Raw genomic sequence first — 26,698 nt, forward strand, 5'->3', positions numbered from 1 at the left:
TTGTAGAAAACTGTCCCAAACCACAAGAAGCCCAAGACTAAGTTTTCACCTCTTGGAAGGTGCGACTTCCCAGCTCTCCCAGATGTCTCCTGTTACCTGTCTCCTGTTTTGTGCCCTAAAAGGTTCCTCTCTTCCCTATGCACCCTACTCTCACAGTTGGTCCCTGAGGAAGGGTGTACTCTGAGGGTTCTTGGCTACATAGTTCTGGGTTTGAATCCTGCCTTCTGTCCTGCCTGGTTGTGAGATTCTGGGCAAGTCACATCACCCTCCCTGAGCCCCCACTGACTTATCAGTAAACAGGGATAATGATACCTGCTCAGCCAGCCCCGCAGGTAGGTCAGTGCGTGCAAAAACAAGGCAGGTCCCAGAGCCTTGTGGTCATGAACATTACTCATGGCATTTAGAGACGTGAGAGCCACCTGCTGGACCTGGTGCTCTCATTTGGCAGATACAGGAGCAGCACCCAGAGAAGGGAGGCAATTGACATCCAAGTGCCCCTCGGCCAGGTGGTGGGTTAGCCCGGATTAGAAACCACATCCTCCTCAGGGACTGCAGTTTGACTGGGCAGGGCCCTGAGAGGGCAGCAGACTGTAGCCTGGTCTGCAGGGTATAGGGTAGGGCCAGACCTCCACAGCCTCCTCACAGACATGAACACACAGTGAACTGCTTCTTGCTTCCTTTGCCAGCTCCAGCCATGAACTATGTGGGGCAGCTGGCGGAGACAGTGTTCGGGACGGTGAAAGAGCTGTATCGGGGCCTGAACCCGGCCACACTGAGTGGTGGCATTGATGTGGTGGTGGTGAAGCAGGAGGATGGCTCCTTCCGGTGCTCCCCCTTCCACGTGCGCTTCGGCAAGCTGGGCGTGCTTCGGTCTCGGGAGAAGGTGGTGAGTACCTTCCAGCTGTGGGATTGCTCTAGAATCCAGGGCTGCTGTGTGGTCCCAGGAGAGGGGCTCTGTCTTCCTTCTCTTGTATTTTCTTGGAGGACATTATGATTGCTTAGAGTCCATGAGGGCTCCCGCTGTGTTCTACTGCTGGTATTGTGGGGGACTGTGCTCTCTTGGGCCTCGTGATGGGCATTAAGTGGGGAGTGTGTGAAATAGCTAGGGGCCCCTCGACCACTGGCAGATCAGACCTCCCTGTAATCCCACAGCATAAGAAACACAGGACAGTTTGGTCGCTACCTGGTATATGAACAGAGGTTTGAATAGCCCTTAATTCCCCATCTGGGAGACATGGAACTTTCTGGAAACCTAAGAGGAAGGGGTAGCCTGTGGAAGTCAGTATAGTCTATGGTTAAGGGCTGTGTGGGGACTCATTGACTCATGTGTCTGCTTTCTAGAAAATTTCCTCTGAGCCTCAGTTTCCTCATCTATAAAGTAGGGCTAATGATACCACACAGTAGGGTGAAGATGAATGAGACAGTGAACCACTCTGGAAAATGTTCAGGAAATGGTTAGTCTCACCACTGTTTACTGTTCAGTCTCAAATGTTTTTCACTCATGACTTCTTTTTGCCTTTTTATGCAACCTGAGTATATAGGTATATATCATAGGTATACAAACCAAACTTTATTACAAACCAAATTATTATCAACTGATAATAATTGACAAAGAAAAAATTTAAACAAAATAAAATATCGAGCAGTGCTCAAGGGCTACTCTTAGACTAGACTAGAGATTCTGGGGGGACCAAGTGGTGCCAGGAATGATCCCAGGCCTCCTGTAAGCAAAGCATGTACTTAACCCATTGAGCTGTTTCTTTGTCCCTTAAAACAAATTCTTCAAAAGTCACCCAAATGAGTCCATGCCCAGTTTAAGAAAGGAGGACATATTCCTCTGATGTCCCTCAGAACCCCCAGGCAGATACATCAGTGGCCTGGAGGTCACACACAGAAATCTGGGCACAAACAAGAACTGCAAGGAGGGGCTGGAATGATATAGTGCAGTGGGGAGGGCATTTGCCTTGCATGCTGCCAACCCGGTTCCATCCCCAGCATCCCATATGGTCCCCCTAGCCATCTAGCAGTGATTCTGAAGCAGAGAGCCAGGAGTAAATCCTGAGTACTGCCCAATATGCCCCCAAAACAAAACAAACAAACAAAAAAAAAACAAATAAAAGAACAGCAGGAGGGGGCCAGAGAGATAGCATGGAGATAAGGCATTTGCCTTGCATGCAGAAGGTTGGTAGTTCGAATTCCAGCATCCCATATGGTCCCCTGAGCCTGCCAGGAGCCATTTCTGAGCATAGAGCCAGGAGTAACCCCTGAGCAATGCTGGGTGTGGCCAAACAAACAAACAAACAAAAAGAACAGCAGGAGGTGATGCATGTTCAAACCCAAGAGTAAGGGTAAGAGAGGGTCTAGAGGGCTCAAGGAATCCTTCCTAAAGAAGGGAGCAGCTGAGATATTTTGTGTGGGAAGCAGCCTGAAGGAGAAAGAAAGAAAAGCAGAGGGAGAGAGTGTTCCATCAAGTTCTGGGTTGGGGAACACAACAATGAAAAGCAACATCTCTACCACCAATAGAGAGACCAGCAGACAGTCACTGGGGAGTGGGGGTGCGGCGAACCGTGGGGACTGTGATTCTTCCACCCCACCACTCCTCATTCCAGGTGGACATCGAGATCAATGGGGAGCCAGTGGATTTGCACATGAAGCTGGGGGACAGTGGGGAGGCCTTCTTCGTTCAGGAGCTGGAGGACGAAGAGGCAAGTGCTGCAGGGAACCCAAGAGACCTCCCTTTCTCCACACTCTACCCCCTGTCAATGGCCCCACCCCTAGGGCAGGGGGTGAATCTAGGAGGAAGACTACTTCTTGGAGAGCACTCAAGAGAAGGAGTTTTGAGCTGAGGTCTTCCTGGGCAGCCAGGCACAGGGCCAGGAAGCTGGAGAACATTCGTGGGATCTGGGGCCAACCCTGGCCTCCTGGAACATTGAAGTAGAGGGCAGAGGATTGAGAGAGGGTATTTGCAGAAGGAGAGCAGGTCCCAGCACCAACCAGCAGGGGCAACAAGCTTTCAGTGAGCCCATGTTGTGTGACAGGCTCTGCAGTGAAGGTGGGGGGGGGGGGGGCGGGTTGTATCTCTGCCTTCAAGGAGGGTCCCAGTTCAGCTTAGGAGACAGAGGGCTTCAAAGGAAGGTGGGTTGAAACTCAGACTGGGGTGATCAGGACAAGTTTTCTGAAAGAGGTGACAGATGACTGAATGAGTCTTAAAGGAGCAGTAGGGTGAGAGGCTGATGTGCGGGTTGGTTCAGGCAGCACCCTGCAGGGTGGGTGTCCTTTCTCCGTTCCAGAGAAGCCCTTCCCATGGTCTATTTCACAGGAACACGTGCCCCCCCGCCTGTGCACTTCACCTATTCCTTGGGGGGGCCTGTCCGGCTTCCCCTCAGACTCCCAGGTGGGCACAGCCAGCGAGCCTGAGGCCATCATGGGGGGCACGGCCTCCACGGGGCGGAAGAAGAGGCGTCGCAGGAGGAAACCTCGCCGGAAGGAGGAGGCCATAGCCACAGACTCGAGTTCAGAGGAGCTGGAGGCAGGCACTGAGACTGAGCTTTCCCCACTAGAAAAGCCAGTGACTACAGGGTATGTGGGGCCAAACCTAGATCCAAGTGCTGTTTCCTCTGCCTGTTTCATTCCAGAGGGCCTTCACCCTATGGTTTGAGTTGCTTCATCTCCTGAAGCCCTCGGCTCTCAGGCCCTGCCCAGGGGGCCCTGGTCTGCCTGTGACTGTTTCTTTCCCTGTGAACCCCTCCCACTTCCCCTCTGCAGCATCCAGTTGGAAGGGGAGCTCTCATCGCAGCCCAAAGACATCTGCTACTCCGATGGCGAGTGGCCTCTGCAGGCCAGGTGAGAGCCCTGGTGGGCAGCAGGCAGAGACTTAAAACTACAATTTGGGAGGCCAGAGTGAAAGTGGGATAGGGCGTTTGCCTTGCATGCAGCTGACTTGGGCTCGATCCCCAACATCCCTTATGGTCCCCTAAGCACCACAAAGAATGACTCCATCTACAGAACCAGGAGTAACTCCTGAGCATCTCGAGGTCTGGACCCAAGAACAAACAAACAAGCAAACAATAAATAAATAAATAAAAATAAAGCCATAGTCTCAGGGTCATAGCAAAGGCTTTGTTTGTAGGAGCTTTGTATCCAACCCCCTTACCTCATGTTTCCCAAACATGGGAGCAACCTCTGAGCACAAAGCTGGGAGTAGTCCCCTAGCATCAATGGGGGTGGCAGAGCAGTAGTACTATGGGTATGGCATTTGCCTTGCACACAACTGACCCAGGTTTGCTTTTCAACAGTCTATATGCGCTCCCAAGTCTGCCAGAAGTTATTCCTAAACAAAGAGCCAGGAGTAAGCCCTGAGCACCACTGGGTGTGGCCCCAAAACCAATCTAAAACAAAACAAAACAAAACAAAAAAAGATCTGAGAATGGTTTCCACTACTTTTTCTATGTCTATTGGCCATTGGTATAATCTTTTTTTTTTTTTTTTTGGTTTTTGGGCCACCCCCAGCGGTGCTCAGGGGTTACTCCTGGCTGTCTGCTCAGAAATAGCTCCTGGCAGGCACAGGGACCATATGGGACACCGGGATTCGAACCAACCACCTTTGGTCCTAGATCAGCTGCTTTCAAGGCAAACGCCGCTGTGCTATCTCTCTGGGCCTCATTGGTATAATCTTTAAAAGTTGTTTATTGAAATCTTTCATATGTATTTGGGGAAGGGAGACAGTGTTAAAAAAAAACACATAACATGGGCCCGGTGAGATAGCACAGCAGCGTTTGCCTTGCAAGCAGCCGATCCAGGACCAAAGATGGTTGGTTCGAATCCTGGTGTCCCATATGGTCCCCCGTGCCTGCCAGGAGCTATTTCTGAGCAGACAGCCAGGAGTAACCCCTGAGCACCGCTGGGTGTGGCCCAAAAACCAAACCAAAACAAAAACAAAAAAAAAAAACACATAACATAAAACTTAACCATGGCAACCATTTCAAAGTGCACAGGTCAGAGGCATTGAGCATATTTCTAGTGCTTTGTGACCACTATCCCTCATTAGTTCCAGGACATTTCTAGCACCTTAATTGAATTTCTGCAACCACTCAGCAGTCAGTTGTGCCTCCTTTCGGTTGGGAGTTTGTTTGTTTGCTCTGGTCTTGGACCTATGCAGTCTCATACCATCTTAAAAGCTTTGCCTCTTCTTTTTCTCCTGGGAAAGAGTGCAGGCCTCACTACATCCCTGGCATATCCTTTGTCCCCTGACTGAGGTGGACAGGCTCAGGAGCCTCTGAATTCTTATATCCTGCAGCCTCTCTCCTAATCTGACGTCTCCGAAGAGTGACTCTGAGCTGGAGCTGAGGACCCCTGAGCCTATCCCTCTGCGAGCTGAGTCCCACATGCAGTGGGCCTGGGGGAGACTCCCTAAGGTGTGTACCCTGGTCAGTCCCCCCACTCCTACCTATCTTGGGGCCAATTCCCTAGCCTAAGCTGAAGGCAGCTCACACTTTCTTTTATTTGCAGGTGGCCAAAGCTGAGCGCACAGAGTCGTCGACCATCCCTGAGAGCCTAGATGGAAACGTCCCATCCCAAGGAGAGCCCAGCATACCCCCAACTCCTGCAGTTGGTCTCTCCCCTGCAGTTCCCCCAGTCCTACAAATAGTGGCTGGCACTGAGCTTCTGCCTCCCATGGAAGTGCCTTCTTCGGTGGCTTCTCCTCCCCTAACCAAAGCTCATAGTGCTGGGGACATGAGCACCACTCTTGCCTCAAAGTCCTGGAGCTGGTCATCTCTGGAGATCCCTGTTCCCCCCCGGCAGCCGGAGGAGGTCGCCAGCAAGAAAGGTGAGTGGCCCTTTCTACTCTGGGCCTGGCCTCGCCTCACTTTACAAGGTACACTGGGAGATTCAGGTCCCTTTGAAAGACTGGGAAAGGGATCAACAGGAACCAGAGCAGGAGGCCCCCGTGGCCTGCTGTACTGTCTTCCGGGACAAACTGGCCTGGGACAGACAGATGGTGTCCTCAGGAACCAGGAGGGTGAGCCCAGAGGCAATAGGCCGAACAGAGTGAGGACAGGCCAGTTACATAGGGTAGTCTGGCTAGGATCAGGTTACATGCCTTGAAGGACCCAAGTTCTCTCCTTGGTAGCACGTGACCTTCCCCTATCCACCCCAGTACCATAGAGGGGCCCTAGCAACCCCCAAAACCACTGAGCTTAAGCAGCACCAAAGTACACTCCCTAGCCCAGTTGGCCTAGTATCACTAGATTAGCTCTAGGCCTTACCCCAACTCACACAGTGTGGCCAGGAGGATCTTTCTGGGATAATAGATGGTAAGAATCCAGCTTAGGAGCTGTGGGAGAGAACCTCGGCTCACAAAACTGCACTGACGAGGGATCAGGGCTTGAGTAAAGCTGGGGAGGGGTTAGTGAATAAGGAGGCCTGCAAGGAGCCAGGTTTGGGGAGTTGGGGGTGGTGGCCTGGGCCTCCGCTGTCAGCACTGAAGGTCAGAGCCAGGGTTGGGGTGGCAGCTGGGGTGCCTAGCCAAAGCCTAGCATGTGAGAGGCCTCAAGTCCCCATACTGGTACTGCAGATCCCCACCTAGCACAATAGTGTGAACACTGAGCCTTCAGGCTGAGCACCACCAGGGGCATCTTCTCTAAAAACAGACTAGGGCCCTGGAAATAGCTCAGAGGGACTGGAGTACAAGCCAGTACATGGAGGAGCTCTGGGCTCCATCCCCAGCACCACGTGGGCCCCTGAGCACTTTACTAAGCATAACCCCCAGTACTATCAGGTGAGGCTCCAGTTCTTCTTTTGAATATTTTGGGCCATACCCACCATTGTTCAGGATTACTTCTGACTGCACTCAGGAATTATTGTTGATAGTGTTTGGAGGACTATATGGGATGCCAGAGATTGAATCTGGGTTGGCTGTCAGCAGTTCAAAGGTCCTATCTTCTTGCTCTACTGTTGCTCTGGTCCTAGCCCAAAATTAAAAAAAAAAAATGAATTAAAATCAAAAAATACTTTTTGTTTTTGTTTTTGTTTTTGGGCCACACCCGGCTGTGCTCAGGGGTTACTCCTGGCTATCTGCTCAGAAATCGCTCCTGGCAGGCATGGGGGACCATATGGGACGCCAGGATTCGAACCAACCACCTTAGGTCCTGGGTCGGCTGTTTGCAAGGCAAACGCCACTATGCTGTCTCTCCAGCCCCTCAAAAAATACTCTAAATAATTCTTAAAATGTCCTGTCATTCAACTTTCTTACTTTCTTTCTTTTAATATATATAATCTTTATTTAAGCAACATGATTACAAGCATGATTGTATTTATTTATTTATTTTTTGGTTTTGGGGCCACACCCGGCAATGCTCAGGGGTTACTCCTGTCTGTCTGCTCAGAAATAGCTCCTGGCAGGCACGGGGGACCATATGGGACACCGGGATTTGAACCAACCACCTTTGGTCCTGGATCAGCTGCTTGCAAGGCAAACACCGCTGTGCTATCTCTCCGGGCCCTGTATTTATTTCTTTTTCAGTCATAAACAGAACACCCCCTTCACCAGTGTAACAGTCCTACCACCAATGCCCTCCCTCCCCACTCCTTCCCAACCCTTGCCTGTATGTGAGACAGGCATTCTACTTCTCTCATTCATCAAGATTGCCATGATAGTTGTTAGTGTAGTTATTTCCCTAATTACACCACTACTCTTTGTGGTGAGCTTCATATTGTGAGCTGATCCTTCTGGCCCTCATCTCTATTGTCTCTGGGGATTATTACAATAATGTCCTTAATTTTTCTTAAAACCCATAGATCAGTGAGACTATTCTGTGTCTATCTCCCTCCCTCTGACTTATTTCACTCATCATAATAGATTCCATGTACATCCACATATAGGAAAATTTCATGACTTCATCATTCCTGACAGCTGCATAATATTCCATTGTGTATATGTACCACAGTTTCTTTAGCCATTCATCTGTTGAAGGGCATGTTGGTTGTTCCCAGATTCTGGCTATTGTAAATAGCACTGCAATGAATATAGGTGTGAGGAAGGAATTTTTGAATTGTATTTTTGTGTTCTTAGGGTATATCCCTAGGAGTGGTATAGCTGGATCATATGGGAGTTCAATTTCTAGTTTTTTGAGGAATCTCCATATTGTTTTTCATAAAGGCTGGACTAGATGGCATTTCCACCAGCAGTGAATGAGAGTTTCTTTCTTTCCACATCCCTGCCAGCACTGATTGCTCTTGGTCTTTGTGATGTGTGCCAGTCTCTGTGGTGTGAGATATTACCTCATTGTTGTTTTGATTTGCATCTCCCTGATGGTTAGTGAGGTGGAGCATTTTTTCATGTGTCTTTTGGCCATTTGTATTTCTTTTTTGTTTGTTTTTGTTTTTGGGTCACACCTGGCATCGCTCAGGGGTTACTCCTGGTTCTATGCTCAGAAATCGCTCCTGGTAGGCTCAGAGGACCATATGGAATGCTGAGACTCGAACCACCGACCTTCTGCATGCAAAGCAAATGCCTTACCTCCATGCTATCTCTCTGGCTCCCCATTTGTATTTCTTTTTTGAGGAAGTGTCTGTTCATTTCTTCTCCCCATTTTTTGCTGGGGTTAGATGTTTTTTCTTGTTAAGTTCTGTTTGTACCTTGTAGATCTTAGATATTAGCCTTACCTGATGGGTATTGGGTCAGTAGTTTCTCCCATTCTGTGGGTGGCTTTTGTATCCTAGGCACTATTTCCTTTGAGGAGCAGATGCTTCTCAGTTTAATAGTCCCATCTATGGGCCGGAGAGATAGCATGGAGGTAAGGCGTTTGCCTTTCATGCAAAAGGTCATCAGTTCGAATCCCGGCGTCCCATATGGTCCCCCGTGCTTGCCAGGAGCAATTTCTGAGCATGGAGCCAGGAGTAACCCCTGAGCATTGCCGGGTGAGACCCAAAAACCAAAAAAAAAAAAAAAAAAAAAAAAGAGATGTACAGTAGTTTGGGGCCGGAGAGATAGCATGGAGGTAAAGCATTTACCTTTCATGCAGAAGGTCATCGGTTCGAATCCCGGCGTCCCATATGGTCCCCCGTGCATGCCAGGAGCAATTTCTGAGCACGGAGCCAGGAAAAAAACCCTGAGCACTGCCGGGTGTGACCCAAAAACCACAAAAAAAAAAAAAATAATAATATAGTCCCATCTGTTTATCTCTGCTTCCACTTATTTGGAAAGTGCAGTTTCATCCTTGAAGATGCCTTTAGTCTCAATGTCATGAAGTATTTTACCTCGTGTTGTTCTGTAAACCTTATGGTTTATATAAACCTCATGTTCTATTAACCTGATATCAAGGTCTTTAATCCATTTGGATTTGACCTTTGTGCATGGTGTTAGATGGGGGTCTGAGTTTGCTTTTTTGCAAGTGGCTAACCAGTTGTGCCAACACCACTTGTTGAAGAGGCTTTCCTTGCTCCATTTTGGATTTCTTGCCCCTTTATCAAAGATTAGTTGATTGTATGCCTGGGGACATTCTCTGAATACTCAAATCTATTTCACTGATCTGAGGATCTGTCATTATTCCAATACCATGCTGTTTTAATAATTATTGCTTTGTAATACAATTTAAAATTGGGGAAAGTAGTGCCTCCCATATTCCCTTTCCCAAGGATTGCTTTAGCTATTCGTGAATGTTTATTGTTCCAAATAAATTTCAGGAGTGTTTGATCCACTTTGAAGAATGTCATGGGTATCTTTAGAGGGATTGCATTAAATCTATACAATGTTTTGGGAAGTATTGCCATTTTAATGATATTAGTCCTGCCAATCTATGAGCAGGCTATGTGTCTCCATTTCCTTGTTTCCTCTCTTATTTCTTTTTTTTTTCTTTTTTTTGGTTTTGGGGCCACACCCGGCGATGCTCTGGGGTTACTCCTGTCTGTCTGCTCAGAAATAGCTCCTGGGGCCCGGAGAGATAGCACAGCGGTGTTTGCCTTGCAAGCAGCCGATCTAGGACCAAAGGTGGTTGGTTCGAATCCCGGTGTCCCATATGGTCCCCCGTGCCTGCCAGGAGCTATTTCTGAGCAGACAGCCAGGAGTAACCCCTGAGCACCGCCGGGTAGGCCCCAAAAACCAAAAAAAAAAAAAAAAGAAATAGCTCCTGGCAGGCACAGGGGACCATATGGGACACCGGGATTCAAACCAACCACCTTTGGTCCTGGATCAGCTGCTTGCAAGGCAAACGCTGCTGTGCTATCTCTTCGGGCCCCCTCTCTTATTTCTTGAAGCAGTCTTTTGTAGTTTAATGTCCATTTCTTCTCTATCATTATTAGTGTATAAGAAGGCCATTGACTTTTGTGTGTTAATTTTGTAACCTGCCACTTTGCTAGATGGTGTAAGAGGCCTTCCTTCCTTCCTTCCTTCCTTCCTTCCTTCCTTCCTTCCTTTCTTTCCTTTCTTTCCTTTCTTATTTTTCTTTCTTCTTCCTTCTTTCCTTTCTTTCTTTCTATCTTTCTTTCTCTTTCTTTTCTTTCTTTCTTTCTTTTTCTTTCTTTCTTTCTTTCTTTTTTTCTTTCTTTTTTCTTTCTTTCTTTTTTCTTTCTTTTCTTTCTTCTTTCTTTTTCTTTCTTTTCTTTTCTTTCTTTCTTTCTTTCTTTCTTCTTCTTTCTTTCTTTCTTTCTTTCTTTCTTCTTTCTTTCTTTCTCTTTTCTTTCTTTTCTTCTTTCTTCTTTCTTTTCTTTCTTTCTTTCTTTCTTTTTCTTTCTTCTTTCTTTCTTTCTTTCTTTCTTTTCTCTTTCTTTTTCTTTCTTCTTTCTTTTCTTTCTTTTCTTTCTTTCTTTCTTTCTTTCTTTCTTTCTTTCTTCTTTCTTTCTTTCTTCTTTCTTTCTTTCTTCTTTCTTTCTTTCTTTCCTTTCTTTCTTTCTCTTTCTCTCTCTCTCTCCTTCCTTCCTTCCTTCCTTCCTTCCTTCCTTCCTTCCTTCCTTCCTTCCTTCCTTCCTTCCTTCCTTCCTTCCTCCCTCCCTTCCTTCCCTTCCTCTCCTCCCCTCCCTCCCTCCCTCCCTCCCTCCTCCCTTCCTTCTCTCCTCTCTCCCTCCTCTCCCTCCCTCCCTCCCTCCCTCCCTTCCTTCCTTTCTTCCATCCTTTCTTCCTTCCTTTTCATTGCATTCCCCATTATAAGCAGTGCTCCAGGCACCTAGCACTTGCTACACAGTTCAGTTTTCAGCCTGGAGATGTAGGACTGCTCAGCCTAATGGCTCTCGCAATGCTGGAGCTAGTGGTAGAGACAGGTGATGCTAGAGTTCAAACTTAGGGCCTTTTGCAGGCAAGGCATGTATCCTTGACCCCTAATTATCCCTAAGCTCCACCCCAGCCCGATTTCAGTGCTTGCCTGCCATGCCTGGTGTGTTGCTACGAAGTTGTATCATCAACAAAAAGTCCGACTGAATTGAGCTCTGAGGCCCCTTCCCAACACTGCATGGATCCCAGCACTGAGTTTGAGTTCCATTGGGTTTGGGCCCTCCAAAGCAAACTAAAAAAGGCATGTTCTAGATGGTACTATCTCCGTGTGGAAAGGTGCAGGAACCCCGCCTGCTTACAGGTGACCATGCACACCTATTCATCCACACCTTTATCCTCTCTGTCTGCAGGCTTGCCGAGGAGGAGCCAGCACCTGGGCCCCAGCGACATCTACCTGGATGACTTGCCCTCCCTGGATTCAGAAAATGCTGCCCTCTACTTTCCCCAGAGGTGTGGGGTGCCCAGGGGAGGTACTGGGGTTGGGTCAGGCCGGACTGGGCCCCTCCTGCTCTTCATATTTTCATTAATCCCTTTGCCTTTCAGTGACAGTGGGCTGGGGCCCAGGAGGTGGAGTGAGCCTGGCAGCCAGCAGCTCCTGAGAATCCCCAATCCTGAGCAGGAGCCGGAACACACTCAGGGCACAGTAGATGTTGTTGCCCTGTCCCTATGTGGGGGGCTGGCTGATAGCCGGGACATCCCCCCAGGTAGGTTTGATCCTAGCCCCGGCCCCTCTAAAGACTGGACCTGAGTCCTGGGGATGTGGCAGAACAGGACAGAGTCCAGGAGCAGGATGGTAGAGGAGAGAAGCTAGGCTCAGGGTCTTTACCCACACTCGGCCATCAGGCTGGGACCCTGCCCTGCCCTGCTCTGCCCTGGGCTCCATAAAACAAGTGACTTTTTGACCTGTGGCAGCTTGTCTGAAACTTGGGATGCAAAGCCACTGGTGGGGAGGGGCTCCTCGAGGTCACTGCCCTGCAGGAAGTGTGAGTGAGACAGTTGGAAGAATGAGGCATGGCAGCAGCGACTATCATGCTCTCACTGTCTGCCTCCTTGCCCAGCAAAGTTTCAACAGCATGCTGTGACCTACCATGACCTCACCCAGAACCCTGGTCTCCTGGATGACCCAAACCTGGTGGTGAAAGTGAATGAGAAGTCAGTATGGGGTGAGGGTGTAATGGGGCACTCATCCCACCTGCATGAGGGGGACCTGTGCAAACTGACACCCTGTGCACCCTTCAGGCACTATAACTGGGCCGTGGCTGCTCCCATGATCCTCTCCCTGCAGGCCTTCCAGAAGAACCTACCCAAGGTAAGCACCCCTGAGCTTCCTGGGGAGGAGGGTAGACACAGATGGGCCTGGGCCTGCCAGACTGACACCCCCACTGGGAGAGCAGAGACCTCAGTTCCAGGAGCTCCCACTCACCCCCAGTTTTTTGACATGCCAGTTCCCCTCAGATCAGTCGAAGCCAGAGTGTGTGACATGTGTCTCAGGGACAGGCCTTCCCCAAGAGGCCTGGGGGCCTGGGCAGCAGGTTCCCCCTCCTCACCTCACCCAGAGACCCCTGCCAAGCTGGCCTTCAGTGCTTCCTTCCTGGACACACATTTATTCAGTTCCCACCACGTGTCAGGCACTGGCCTATTTGAGAAGACAGCTTCTCTGGGATTCAGTCCAGTGAATCTTAAATGGTTTCAATTTTCTTTTGGTTTAGTTTTGGGGCACATCCAGCTGTGATCATGGATTGTTCCTGGATCTATGCTTAGGAATTACACAAGGCAGGGACTAGGGATTCATATGGGATGCCAAGGATCAAACCTGAGTTGACCACATGTAAGGCAAATAAATGCTTTATCTGCTGTACTCTCACACCAGCCCATTAAACTAAAATTTTACTGTGAGTCTTGCCAGGAGAGTTTAGGGTACTTCCAGCAGGGCTCTACTCTGGGGCCCACCTGCAAGGTAGAGGTCTGAAAGAGAAGGTCTCCAACTGGCTAGGGTCAGGGAACAACCATGCAGATGTTCAGAGGATGTCCTCAGCCCCTTCAGCATCCCTACCCAGTGGCAACATGCACACCAACATTCCTCTCACCACCCCCTGAAAGTTCCTGAGCCTGGCTTACCCAGAGAATGCTGTGAGCCAGATGTTGACAGCTGCCATTTGTTGCCCTTTACGAGTTTTGTGCCCACAGTCCATGGAAAAGACGGTCACTCCTATGCTCAAATTTCCTCATCTTATCCAGAGACATGAGCCCCTGAGTAGTGATATTTCTATGTGCACAGAAAGCTGGTGGGACTCAAGAGATAGTACAGTGGGAAAGTTACTTGCCTTGCAAGTGACCAACCCCACTCCCATTCCTATTACTGCATGTGGTTCCCTGGAGCATTCCGGGAATGATTCCTGAGCACAGAACCATGAATAGGTCCTGAGCACCACAGGGTGTGCATGTGTGTGCCCCCACCAACACCACCAACCTGGTGTGGCCTTCGTGGACCAGGTTCTTTCAGGAATAACCTCCTACAAATCGAATCAGCATTTCCTCAGGGTCATGCATCAGGAATTCATGGTCACTGACCACAGGGGCTAAGGAAGTTCAAGGCATCCTCTTCATTCTGCCTACAGCCAGGGTACCCCCAGCTGTGAAGGACTTCCCACACACTGTCTGTAGCAGAGAGACTTATCCCCCTGGGTTCTGGGTGGGGGTCATGCACCCCAGAGTCACGCTTAGAACCTACAAGGAAGGGACATGTGTGGCCTTAGCTGTGGACTGAACCTGTTCTAGGGTGGGCCTCAGATTCTGGACCTCACGGGGCCCCTAGGCCCTGTGAAGAGGGTTCCGTGGTGCAGGAGAAAGTAATCTGTCCCTGACCTACCCACAGAGCACTGTGGACAAGCTGGAGAAGGAGAAGATGCCTCGAAAGGGGGGACGCTGGTGGTTTTCCTGGCGCCGCAGGGACTTCTCAGCAGAGGAGGTGAGTGGTTGGGATCACAGGGATGAGGGTTGGGGGACCAGTGGAGGCAGGGGATGTGGGGAACTCACTGGATAGATGTTGTTTCTACAGCGCAGTGCCCAGAGGGAGAAAACCAAAGCCAGGGAGCAGCAGGGGTGAGTGATCTCCAGCTGGACTGGATCCCCAGGTTGTCAAGTGGACCTTTTCAGACAGACATCCATGCCCTTCCCTGGGCCCCAGTTTTTTGTCAATATGTGGTCACTCCTATACTTTTTCCCCTGAGAAATGCCCCCATTTCACAGTACAAGGCCCAGTACTATGCCAAAGGTTTTTCCTATTTGGAAACAGCTAACCAGGCATCAGACCAGGGCTCCTGTGTCAGGGAGGTCTGGGGCCTCTCTGTGAGGGGTTAGCTGACCTTGCTTCTACCTGCACACCCCAGTTGGGTGTGGGGTGAGCCAGCACCCACAACTAAAGCCAGAGAACTGGCAGTGAGCACTAAGGCACTTATAAGCTTTCTAGGCCAGTGTTGCCAAAAAAAAAGTTCCAGCTGTGTGTGGTGCGGGCTCCGAGTGGAGGCCAGGTCCTGTCCTTGCCTCTCTGAGTGTAGATGGCACCTCTCTATTGCTGCTCCCCCCAAGGGGGTCCTGCCCCCCTTCCCACAGCTGGAGTGTAGGGGAAGGAACCTTTCCTGTGAGAGGGTGTTCTGAGAGCTGCGTACCACAGGGAGAAAGCAGATGTCCTGAGCAGTGAGGATGATGCCCTGGACAGCCCTGTGGTCCTCGAGGTCCCATCCCTGCCACCCTCACCCCCAATCTACACGCCGACCTGCAAGAAGTCACTCCGCCTCTCCTCTGAGCAGATTGTAAGCATGTTTGTAGGTTCTGGGTGCCACGAGCTTATGAGCACAAGTGCCCTGTATGATCAGATGGTGTGTTCAGATGTGTCTGTGTGTCCCCATGTTCCTGTGATCTGATGAGTGTACTATGTGAGATCACATGTGCCAACATGTCTTACATGTGTCCACATGAATGGGACATATGTCTGTGATCAGATCATGTCTCTACTCATGTCCCTTGATAAGGTCATGTGCGCTTATGTTCATGATTGTATGTGCCCACCTGTACTTGTGATCATGTACCTCTGTGAGGATAGGTGATAGAACCAAGCTTATCTGGCTCAAGTGCCTTAGGGCCCAGCCCATACACCGGAGTACAGATTCCAGCCTGCTCTGCCTCCAGAAGAGGGCAGCCCACCTTTCTGACATACTAACATTTTCCCTGTGGAGGACCACTTCCTAGGCCTGTCCTAGGGAAGGAAGTGCTTCTTACACCCCCCAGTTGTGACGCTCTGGGCCTAAGTGTCACCTACCTCAGTGTTCCATGGTTTTTGAAACATAAGCACTTTCTTTGGCCTTGGCTCCAGGGTCAGGGAGGTGTCTGGGGAGTTGCCATCTGTGTGGCCCCCAGGGAACTCACACTCACCCCAGGGCCCTGAAGCACAGGGCCAAGGCTGACCTGAGAATCTGGGTGGGCAGCAAGGGCTGGGTCTAAACTCCATCCACAGGCACAAAGAGAACAAAAGAGGGTCCTCCCTCACAGCTGGGACCATTCTCTACTCACGGGATGTATTTGTGTGCAGGGGCCCTGGTGGATTCAGGGGTTCTCTGGCCTCAGGGGGCTATCCTGGCTATGGTGATTTCTGGGTGCTCAGGCTTGGTGATGAAGTGTCAGGGGTCAGACTCCTGTGAGCTATCTCCCCTTCTCCAGAGGGGTTCTGGAGTTGGGAAAAGGTGAGGACCAGCTGTGGCAGGATAGACCACATTGGCTGTGATGGTTCACTGTACTCCTCCCCCTTTGCCTGACTCCAGAGTCGACTGAACCTGCAAGAAGGAGCCAATGATGTAGTCTTCAGCGTGACCACCCAGTACCAGGGCACGTGCCGCTGCACCGCCACCATCTATTTGTGGAAATGGGATGACAAGGTGGTCATCTCCGACATTGACGGCACCATCACCAAGTGAGGGGGCCAGGGAGGTGGACTTCCCCTCCCTGTGGACCATCTCAGGGCTGAGGGGCAGGGAGGGGCCTGGCTCTACTACTCATCAAACACATGCTTCAGCCCCCTGGCAGTGACATCCTTCCCACGGCTCTAGGTCGGACGCCCTGGGCCACATCCTGCCCCAGCTGGGAAAAGACTGGACACACCAGGGAATCACCAGCTTGTACCACAAAATCCACCTGTGAGGCCTTGCCTGGGACAGTGACTGTGGCAGGGAGGGAAGCTTGGGGAACAGCCACCCCAGGGTAGCTGGGCACGGGGACCTGTGGGCCCTGGAGTACAAGGACCCCTTCCCCTTGGATCTCCCCTTATCTGACAGCTACTTCCTGGGGCTATAGCCCCAGCCCTCGGAATCATTGCTGACCTTCATTGCCCAAGCCCAGCCATGTGGACCCCACTCTGCTTCCCTCTGGGGCCAATGCTTCATTGTCACCTCTGCATCTAAAGACCTGAGGGATTGGACTAAGATGAAGCTCCAAAACTGGGCTCAGCAATACCTTACCCCCATCCCTCCCTCCAGAAATGGGTACAAGTTCCTGTACTGCTCAGCACGGGCCATTGGCATGGCTGAACTCACCAAGGGGTACCTGCGGTGGGTGAGCGAGCAGGGCTGTGGCCTTCCCAGAGGCCCCATCCTGCTGTCTCCCAGCAGCCTCTTCTCTGCCCTTCATAGGTAATTGCCCTTCACATGCATGCCAGGTAGAACCTTGGGTGTGAGTTGGGAACTGGGCCAGAGGGTCTCCTGACTTTGCTATCACCTTGTGACCTTACTGGCCACACAGGGAAGTGATTGAGAAAAAACCAGAAGTGTTCAAGATCGCCTGCCTGAGTGACATCCGGCAGCTCTTCGGACCCCGACAGCCCTTCCACGCCGCATTTGGGAACAGGCCCAATGTAAGTTCTGCCTCTTCCCTGGGCACTGAGCCACTTCCACCCCACTGCCTGTAGGCTTTGCTCCAGCAACCCTCCCTGTCATCTGCCCTCTGCAGGATGTCACAGCCTACCGGCAGGTGGGAGTCCCCACATCCCGAATCTTCACCGTCAACCCTCGGGGCGAGCTCATCCAGGAACTCATCAAGAACCACAAGTCCACGTGAGGCCACACACAGAAGCGGAGGTGGTGGGTGGTGGCCTGTAGAGCATGTCAGCAGGGTCTCTCACCCCATCTCCTCGGGCCCATAGGTACCAGCGGCTCAGTGAGGTAGTGGAGCTTCTCTTCCCCCCAGTAGTCCGTGGCCCCAGCATGGATCTGGCGGACCCTGAGTACAGCGACTTCTGCTACTGGCAACAGCCTCATATCACGGTGGACTTTGACACCCTGTCCTGAACCTGTCCTCTTGGCCCAGAACCATTTGCATGTCCCAGGGCCTAGGGAGCCTATGTGCCCCAGGATCCAGTCCTCAAAGGAAGGGCTGTGGGTATGGGCTTGCCTACACACCCAACATCTTCCTCTTTCCCATCTTGCTGCCAGAAGCCATCAAAATGTCACCTGAGCCTGAGCAGGCCACTCTGTCCTAGTATCTGGTCCCTATTATCCCAGGCTATGGTTCCTGATAAGACAGTGTCTAGGAGAGCCTCTGAGCCCTGGGTGAAAGGGAGTTGTGAGTAGCATCAGGGAAGAAGGCCATGTGCTCCCTTTTCTTCTTTGGGGAACTTCTGGAACCTCAGAAGCCAGGCCCTGACCCCTGCCTCTAGGCTTTTTTTTGTGGGGTAGGGTACAAGATTTGGGCTGTATCTTTTGGGTCCCGATAGTGTCAGGGTATCAGCTGGGAGTGTGAGGATCAAACATGGATAGGCCATGTGCAAGGCAAGCACCTTAACACCCTTCTTCTATTTCTTTCTCTCCTCTCTCCCTCCCTCCCCACCTCCCCCTTTCCTTCCCAACATTTGTTTTTTGGGGGAGGAGTTGGTTGTCTTTTTGCTCAGGGTTTACTCCTGACTCTGTTTAGGGGCCACTTCTGACAGTGCTCAGGAGATCATACACAGTGACAGGGATCTAACTAGGATCAGCTGCATGCAACACAAGTGCCTTAACCCCTGTACCCTCACTGACTCCTGTCCCTAGCCTTGATCAGGAGCCCTCCTGCTCCAGAACCCTTGGACACCAAGAAAGGGAGTTCTCAGTGAGCCTCACCAGCACCATGGTTGTCTGCCCTGTTACCCTCGGGCCAGAGCCCCAAACCCTCCAAGCAGCCATAACCCTCCAGCTTCTGTCTGTCAGTTCTGTGCCCACATTACTTGCCAAAGGAGGGCTGGAAGCAGGGCTGTCTCCACTTCAGTCTCTGGATAAGGGAAACACCCACAGCTGGCTCAAAGATTTAATCCAAGCCTTCCCTCCCCCAATAGCACCAAAGTGGAGGGCAGAATAGCACCTATGAGGAAACCCAAAGACAACAGGACTTGGTGGGACTCCCCTCACACCTCAGCCCAGCAGCCCAGGAGAACCAGGAGAATCTGGAGTTGCAGGGAGTATGGTTCCCAAGAGCCATGAGGCTGCCAGAATGCTCCTTTCATGGAACAGTGCAGCCCCTGAGTTTCACCCACCCTGTAAACATCCCAAAGTTTTGCAAAGGCGCTAATCTCTTTTTGGAGACATAGGAGAGGAGTTTTCCCACAATGAAGGAATGAGGGAACTGGCGACTGGAGCGCCCTAAACACATCTTTGGGAAAGGGAAAAAGAAGGAGCCACTGGGTCTGACAGAACCCTCTTTGCTGTGGATTTCACAGCTGCCTAATTTCCACATGTTCCCTACCCCAAGACCAGATGGGAAATAGAGAAAATGCAGTTGAGTCTTTGTGTCTCTGTTCCATCAAAAAGGGCGTGTGGAGGTGGGTGGAAACCTCGGCTTTTGGGTTCAGACACTACATCTAAGTGCCAATGAGGACGTGGCCAAGTAGGCATGCCCAGAATTCCTGCAGAAATGACCGAGACAAGGAGGAGCCCTGCAGGCCCCCCACAGTGGGACACTGCCATGTCCTAGACAATGGTAGATGTGAGTGGGCCACATGAGGCCCACCTGCTGTCCTTGATCAGCATGTTAAGAAGGCACAGGTGGGGATTTTGGCAGCAGGGAGGCACAGTCTGGGCTCTAGGTGCTGTCCCCATGTTTGGTGGGGTCTGGAGGTGAGATTCCGCCCAGCCCACCTAGTTGGTTCTCCCGGGCCGCTCCTGCTCAGCTAGCTGTGCCTGGCAGTTTAGCAAGTCGTCCCGGAGGCGGGCGATGTCCTGGGCGTGCTGGGCCAGTGTGCGGTTCAGTTGATCTAGGTGGGCCCACAGGCCCTCACGGGGCCCACTGGGTGTCTCACTGGGTGAGCTGTCCAGGCCAGAACCCAGCAGGCCAAGTCTCCCACACACACTTTCCACTTGGGCCACCCTCTGGTCAAAGTGGCCCACCGCGTGCTGCAGTTCCTGGGCCGTGTCTCTGCAACGACTTAGCCCACCAGCCACATCGGCCACTCCAGCCTTGAGCTGCTCCAGTTCGCCCTGCAGATTGAGGACCTGCCTATGGCCAGCATGGAGCCGAGATCCCTGGCCGCTGAGCTGCTCCTGGATGGCGTGGACCTCAGCCTCTACCCTGCGTTCCCGCTCATCCAGGGACGAGTTAGCAGCCAGGAAAGCATCTGTGTACTGACTGACGGAGTCGCTGAGACCTGAAAGTGACCTGGTCACTGAGTTAAGGTTCACCTTGAGCAGGGTGACCTCGCCCTGCAGGGAGCTACCCGCTGCTTCCGCCAGCTGCCCCTGGACCTCGGCCACAGTGCCACGGAGCTGCTGCAGTAGGGCTGTGTGGCTGGTCACCTGGCGGAGCAGGGCCTCGCTCTGGCTCTGCCAGGCCTTCACCTCAGCTGCCAGAGTGTCCAGGACAGCAGAGGTGGCACTGGGGGTGCATGAGGTTTCCAATGACATCAGCCGCTGCTCCAGCACTGCCAGCTCTGTTTGCATGGGTGGTTGTGCTACTCTGCCTGGCAGGGCACCGTCCCCATTGAGCTCCCCGGCCAGGGTCACCAGGCGCTCCTCCAGACTCTGTACCCGACCTTCCAGCAGGGTCCTAAAGCCTCCTGTACCCCACGCCTCCTCTTCCACCCCTGCACAGCAGCGCCTCATGCCCTGCTCTGTCCCATTGAGCGCCTCCAGATCCTCCAGCAGCCCGTCCACACCCCCATCAAGCATGGCAGTGGACAGCCTCGTGAGCTCCTCTCGAATGGGGGTGCCGTGGCCTCTTGGTGCTTCGGGGACCACTTGTAGATGCCGCTCCAGGCTGTCCACACGAGCCCCAATCAATGCCAACTCACTACAGCAGGTGCCCCCACCTACCACGCTCAGGCCCTGCAGTCGGGTGCCCAGCTGCGAGAGCTCTCGGCGCAGGGCCAGCTCACGGCCATCCAGGCTCTGGTGCAACTTCTGGCTGGCCGCCTGGCCCTCCTCACACCGGCGCTGCACCTCCTGCACCCGCAGGCCGCACTCGCTCTGGACATCCTGCAGCTTCTGCTCGAAGCCATCCAGCAGGCTGCCCCAGAGCCTGTGCAGTCGCTGGTCCACATACTCATCCAACAGGGTCAGGGAGGTGAGCGGCGATGGGGCTGCAGCCTGCAGCCGCTGCAGGTGGGCCTCGTGGCCAAGGGCCATCCCTCGCACCTCATCCAACAGCAGTGCCTTTGTCCGGAGCGTGTCACTCACCTCTGTCACCTTGTTCAATAGCTCATTCAGGGATGGTGTCAGCCTGCCAGCTCCATCTCCGGGGCCGACAAAGCCTTCAGGGATGACCCCAAAGCCCATGGGAGCAGCAGGAGCCCTGGAGTCACCATTCATCCTAGTGGGGTCCTCATGACTAGCCACCAGGCCACTGAGGGTCCCATATGCTTGTGTCAGGCGCTGAACATCCACCTCCAGACGTTCGAGCCGCTCAGCAAACAACCCAGGGCCTTTCCATCCTGGAAGAGAAAAGGAGAGTCAGTCTGCACTGGCCTCATCCTGTTATGCGCTGGCCATAGGAAGTTCCTGTTCTAAGATGGTTGCATCCACTTTGGGGCAGTGGGACCTGGAGATTTACCCTGAGCCCCAGCTTGAGCTATGTGCTCCCTGTTCTGCCGGATGGAGCCCAGCCCACCCATACTGGGGAAGTCCTCTCCTACCAGAGACTCACCGTGGAGGCTAGGAGCCACTCTGCCAGGAGGAGGGAGTCTGGGGCCAGGGCCCAGCTCCCCAGAAGGAATGGGGGGCTCTGGCTGTGATGGAGCGGCCCCGTGACCCGGGAGGTGTTCCGGGCAGCCTTCTCCAGTGAGGCCGGGGCAGCAACGCCATGCGAGGTCTGATACTGTCTTGTAGCCGACCTTGTACTTGGGCCTGAGCACTGTGCGGTACCTGTCAGAGAGTGGGAGAGGATCGTGGTGCCCAGGGTGGCAGTGCTAAAAGGTCCATACCACTACTGGGGATTTCCCTTCTCCTGTCTTTAAGGCAGTGCTTCTCAAATAGTGGGGCGTGCCCCCCAGGGGAGATGCAAGGCTCCGTAAAGGGGGTGCGTCTGACCTCGGCAAACACTGTCATAAGTAGCTAAGCCCCGTGTTTATGTCTCTGTATGTCTCTGGAGCTGAGAGCTGCTGTGTCCTGCTTCAAACCCCGCTTCGAAGAGCTATGCATCGCAAAACATGCTCATTGTAGCCATTCATCCAGATATCACCTCTGATTAAGAAAGTTTTGTGGGCCCGGACAGATAGCACAGCGGCGTTTGCCTTGCAAGCAGCCGATCCAGGACCAAAGGTGGTTGGTTCGAATCCCGGTGTCCCATATGGTCCCCCGTGCCTGCCAGGAGCTATTTCTGAGCAGACAGCCAGGAGTAACCCCTGAGCACCGCCGGGTGTGGCCCAAACACCAAAAAAAAAAAGAAAGTTTTGTTTTGCAGGTTAAAGTTTTTTTTTAATAAAGATACTATTTACAGTCGCGTGGGGGGGCACAAAAATGTTTTCTTCTTCCTAGGGGGGCATGACAGAAAATAATTGAGAAGCACTGCTTTAAGGTAACATGGCAGAATGATACCATCTCCCAGGATATCCACAGAGACTTAGTTACTACACTCCTAAGACCGCTTAGACTCTCTTTGGTGCTTATAACATTGAAATTCTGGGGTCACCCTTTACCTTTTTGACTTTTTTTTTTTTTTTGGTTTTTGGGCCACACCCTGTGACGCTCAGGGGTTACTCCTGGCTATGCGCTCAGAAGTTGCTCCTGGCTTCTTGGGGGACCATATGGGACGCCGGGGGATCGAACCGCGGTCCGTCCTAGGCTAGCGCAGGCAAGGCAGGCACCTTACCTCCAGCGCCACCGCCCGGCCCACCTTTTTGACTTTTGACCCTTGGGCACTAGAACCGACAAATCTATCTTCAGATACACACAAGTTCCTCCAATATAGGCTTAGGCTTGACTATGTGTGCAGCACAGGGGCCCAACTAACTGGCCTGTACCCTCATCTGAGCCTGCATGGAGTCCGATCAACCATTGCTACTCTGGCTCTCTGTTCTCTTCTGTCTCCTCCAGCTTTGTCTCTGCCCCTCATTTCCTTGCCTTGTGCTGTCCCTTTACCCAAGAACATTCCCTGGGTCCCTAATAATGCCTGGATTCCACTGGACACTCATCTGGATCTTTTCCATTTTCCACCTGGCTGGTTGTGTGTGTGTGTGTGTGTGTGTGTGTGTGTGTGTGTGTGTGTGTGTGTTAAACTCACGTGACAGTCCCAGGGCACTTGGGCCCCCATCCACATTGCCGGTACTCAGCCTTTACATAGCTCTCAGCTCCCTCCTGTAGAATGCAGGTCACATTCCTGTGTACCACGTAGGCGCAGAGGGCCCTGCAGGGGAGGGAGAAAGGGAGCTGGAGCACCCACAAAGCTAGAGCCACTGAGGCACTGGGCCCTCCTTCCCCACTGCAGGTTCTCACATGGGAGCAGACTCCATCTCTCTGCTCCCTTTCTCCTTGTTCCTTGGGTCCAGTCTAAGTACTGTCCCTTTGCAGCTGCAAAGGACTCCTCATCTAAGCCAAGGCAAGACGGAATCAGGATCCAGGTGTATCAGCCCTACCTGGTCCCACTTCTGCTCTCCCTGTTTGGGGAAGAACCAATCCTGCTCCCCCTCCTCAGCTTTGTTCCTTCCTTCGACCAATTCCCTCCCTGGCATCTGTTCCAGGCAGCTTTAGAAGATGTGCCTGTTGTTTTGTTTTGAGGTCACTGGGCTGGGAGGCATGCCCAGGGGTCACTTCTGTAGATGTCCAGGAACCCAGATCTTCTGCAAGCATATACAAACCATTCGCTCTGCACTGAGCTCCCCCACTTCTCCGTTGAGGACCTTTTTGATCACATTCTCCTACCTTCCTGACTACTGAGGAAATACATCCATCGTTCCACCCTGAGATCTCGCAGCAGCCCCTGCCTGGGCTCTGGGTTCCTCACTCTCAGATCGCTGCATGTACCACCTCTGGGAAGTCAGCTCTGAGGTGCACAGAGCACATGCTTACGGAGGGGGCCTGTTCCATGGGGCCCTTCAGACTCAAAACAGCTCCCCAAGGAGAAGTGCGCTGAGAGCCTTTGCCCACAAAGACGAGACTCCCACGTAGACCACACTGAGCCCCCGGGGAGAGGACGCTGCTGATAGAATCAAACCACCTGTAAACTGCAATTGGGCGCAGGGGCGCCAGCGCCTTACACTGGCACCCCGACCTAGCGCTGTCTTGGGGTTCCCAAGTGATCTGGGGTGGGGTGGGCGAAGCTGTCCGAGGAAGAAGGGGCGCGAGGCTGGTTCCATCGCCTACCTGTGGGTTGGGAGGCCCCAGCTTCAGCAGGGGACGTCAGCTGAGCCCCGTGCCGACCACCCTCCCCCTTCTCCTTCCACCTGGTCGGCGATGCCCGGAGCTTGCCAGCTGGAAAATGGGACTTCGCAGGAAAGGTTTCCGCGGGCACTGCCAGGATCCCGGCCACAGCGTCAGGTCCCCGGGCTTAGTTTTCTGCTCCGTCCCAAAGCCTCCCCCAAGCTTGGGGCGCTCGCCGGGCCGGAGCCAAGCGACGCCCTCGGGGCTCCCCGGGGCCCGGACTCCCCAACGCGCGGGCGGCACCGGGCAGGTGGGCGAGCGCCCGGCCCCGCCCCGAGTCCCGCACACCCAGCTCCGCGTGTGCCATCGCGGCCCCGCGCGGCCCCTTACTTGTGCGGGCGCGGGCGCGGGCGCCATCCCGGCGTGTAGAGGCTGAACCGGGCGGCCCCGGGCGGCGCGGGCCGCGCGAGGAGCGGGGCGCCCTTGGCCTGGGCCCCGGAGAGCAGCGCGGCGACGGCACACAGCCAGAGCGGCAGGCGGCGGCGGCCCATCGCGGCCGAGCTGGCCCCGCGCCGGTGTCGCCCGCCCGCCCGCCCGCCCCGGAGCTCGCTGGGCCGCCGCCTGGCGCTTCGCGGCCGCTGCGTCCCGCCGAGTGGCCGGCCGTGCTCGCGCCTGGGGCCGCCGCGGGGAGGCGGGGCGGGCTCTGCGCGACGAGCGTAGACTTGGGGGCCGCGCCCCCGCCCCCCGCCCCAGATCCGCGCTGGCGCCCGCGGGCCCGCCCGGGAGCCCGAGGGGGCGCGAGGAGGCGCTTGCCCGGGCTCAGACACGCGCTCCCGCGCGCACCGTGCCACGCGGGGAGCCACGGGAAGCACGAGCTGCCCGCGCGCGGCGCCCACTTCTCGCGGAGATCGCTGTTGGGGGTGCGCCAGCGACACCTCTTCAGCCACCTCTTCGGAACAGGCCCCAGACAGACCCCCGCTGAGTCAGGTGGCCTCCTCGTTGACTGCACTGAGCCCGGGACTAATGCCCGGCGTGGGCTCTCGCCCCCTGCTCGCCCAGCCCTGCACCCCATCTTGTCCCAGAGTTCTGCATCCCGCCCTGGCGCTGAGCCCTGGCACGGCGCCCTAGGGACAGGCTCCTAGCCCCGGCACCAGGCCGTGCCCTCGACCAGGACGCTGCTCTCCTTAGTGCTTTCTTTGCTGGAGGACCAAGGGCTGGCCCCCCAGCAGGGCAGGCTCGGAGCCCTCCTTTCCCCCTGTCTTTCTGCTTCCAGTGTTCAGCTCCTACTGGCCGGCACAGAACTCCTCGCTGAACCGCATCTGACCGATTCCCGCCGAGAATGAATCCTGAGATGCCTGGTTTGGGCCGCCTCCTGTTTAGGTCTCATCCTCCGGGTGACCCTGACAGTCTGCATCTGTGTCCCACACTAGCTGATGGATGTGCAGAAGGCCCCAAACTCTCGATACACTGGGAGACACGGTCCTCCAATCTCACCTGGAGACCGTGAGTCAGTCCACACTGTTTGGGGGAAAGGGATAAGGTCAAAGACGGGGAACAGGGTTCCTTGGTAGCTTACCATTGCACTCCTGCCTTTTCCAGGTCCTGAGGGGGCAGATGCTGTCTGTGCTTGTGGAAATGGAACACAGAGTCAGGGAGGGAAAGGTTCCATATCAAGGTGGGCAATTAGTGTCTTAGAAATGCTGGAACAAGTGAGCTCTTAAAACAACAGCAATGGGGGTGGGGTGGGGGAGAAAGCGCTGGATGGGTTGAATGTAAGCTGGCAGGCAGGAGGCAGGGATGGATCCCCGCCACCACATATGGTTCCACACACACTGCCAGGAGCAACCCCAAGCACAAAGCCAGGAGTCTGAGTACTGTGGGGTGTGGCCCCCAAATCAAACCAAAACAAATACCTTCCTGGAGGCTCAAAGTTTGCTTGCTCCAGTGACTGAGGAAGCTCTTCTTTTCCTCCCAACTCTCAAAACTAGCCTGGCAGGCATGTGGCAGATTTGGTCAGGTGCGTCTCTGCAGCCGAGACCTCCCTTACTAACAGCACACCAGATTTCGAATTCAGGCAGCAGGAGAATCCAGACTAATTCTGCCCAAAGCAAAGACAGCTACAAAGACCAGATGGTGGGGCCGGAGAGGTGGCGCAGGGGTATGGCATTTGCCTTGCATACGGCTGAATTAGGACAGACCGTGGTTTGATTCCCCCCCCCCCCCCCGTGTCCCATATGGTCCTCCAAGCCAGGAGCGATTTCTGAGCACATAGCCAAGATTGGCCCCTTGGCCCCTTAGCGTTATCAGGTGTGGCCCAAAAACCAAAACCCCAAACAAACAAACAAAACCCAGATGGCATTGAGAGGCCTCAAGTTTGGGGGACAGAATAGGGTCCTGGAGAATGGACTGTAGTGGCAGACCACTACGTGGGGTGGGAAAGTTCTCAAGAAAACCAGGGTGTCATTGTTGTGAATCTTAGGGAGCAATGGAGTCCAAGACTCATGGGGATAGCTCTGAGCATCTAATCCTGGCAACTTAGTGCTCCCAAAGGGCAGGACTGTCCTCCGAGTGCTAGCAAGACACACACCACAATCTGCTCCTGCCTTGCTGCCCCTAATAACCAGTTAGACAG

At 53.4% G+C, this 26,698-nt stretch overlaps 2 protein-coding genes across 2 annotated transcripts; one reads left to right on the forward strand and one right to left on the reverse strand.

The window, feature by feature from the left end:
* Nucleotides 1-685: 685 nt before the first annotated feature.
* On the forward strand, nt 686-17,735 carry LPIN3 (lipin 3). Its single transcript, XM_049779159.1, has 19 exons — nt 686-886; nt 2,610-2,705; nt 3,320-3,579; nt 3,766-3,843; nt 5,297-5,414; nt 5,509-5,827; nt 11,614-11,713; nt 11,807-11,967; nt 12,322-12,415; nt 12,503-12,572; nt 14,139-14,231; nt 14,322-14,365; nt 14,937-15,075; nt 16,081-16,229; nt 16,366-16,452; nt 16,792-16,944; nt 17,054-17,165; nt 17,261-17,364; nt 17,454-17,735. The coding sequence occupies exons 1-19, from the start codon at nt 695-697 to the stop codon at nt 17,596-17,598; spliced, it is 2,514 nt and encodes an 837-aa protein (XP_049635116.1). The 5' UTR covers nt 686-694; the 3' UTR covers nt 17,599-17,735.
* A 1,528-nt stretch (nt 17,736-19,263) lies between these two features.
* On the reverse strand, nt 19,264-24,617 carry EMILIN3 (elastin microfibril interfacer 3). The gene is made up of 4 exons (XM_049779171.1): nt 24,457-24,617; nt 22,991-23,113; nt 21,416-21,633; nt 19,264-21,203 (listed from the first exon to the last, which is right to left on the reverse strand). The coding sequence occupies exons 1-4, from the start codon at nt 24,615-24,617 to the stop codon at nt 19,417-19,419; spliced, it is 2,289 nt and encodes a 762-aa protein (XP_049635128.1). The 3' UTR covers nt 19,264-19,416.
* Between the last annotated feature and the right edge of the window lie 2,081 nt (nt 24,618-26,698).

Source organism: Suncus etruscus, chromosome 9 (assembly GCF_024139225.1).
Source record: "Suncus etruscus isolate mSunEtr1 chromosome 9, mSunEtr1.pri.cur, whole genome shotgun sequence".
NCBI lineage: Eukaryota > Metazoa > Chordata > Mammalia > Eulipotyphla > Soricidae > Suncus > Suncus etruscus.

Coding starts and splice junctions, on each gene's coding strand:
- EMILIN3 (XM_049779171.1), bottom strand. CDS start 24,617: ATGGGCCGCCGCCGCCTGCCGCTCTGGCTGTGTGCCGTCGCCGCGCTG. Junction 21,634..22,990: donor AAGTGCCCTGGGACTGTCAC/GTGAGTTTAACA, acceptor ACTCTCTGACAG/GTACCGCACAGTGCTCAGGC. Junction 21,204..21,415: donor AGTGGCTCCTAGCCTCCACG/GTGAGTCTCTGG, acceptor TTTCTCTTCCAG/GATGGAAAGGCCCTGGGTTG.
- LPIN3 (XM_049779159.1), top strand. CDS start 695: ATGAACTATGTGGGGCAGCTGGCGGAGACAGTGTTCGGGACGGTGAAA. Junction 2,706..3,319: donor AGGAGCTGGAGGACGAAGAG/GCAAGTGCTGCA, acceptor TCTATTTCACAG/GAACACGTGCCCCCCCGCCT. Junction 3,844..5,296: donor GAGTGGCCTCTGCAGGCCAG/GTGAGAGCCCTG, acceptor TATATCCTGCAG/CCTCTCTCCTAATCTGACGT.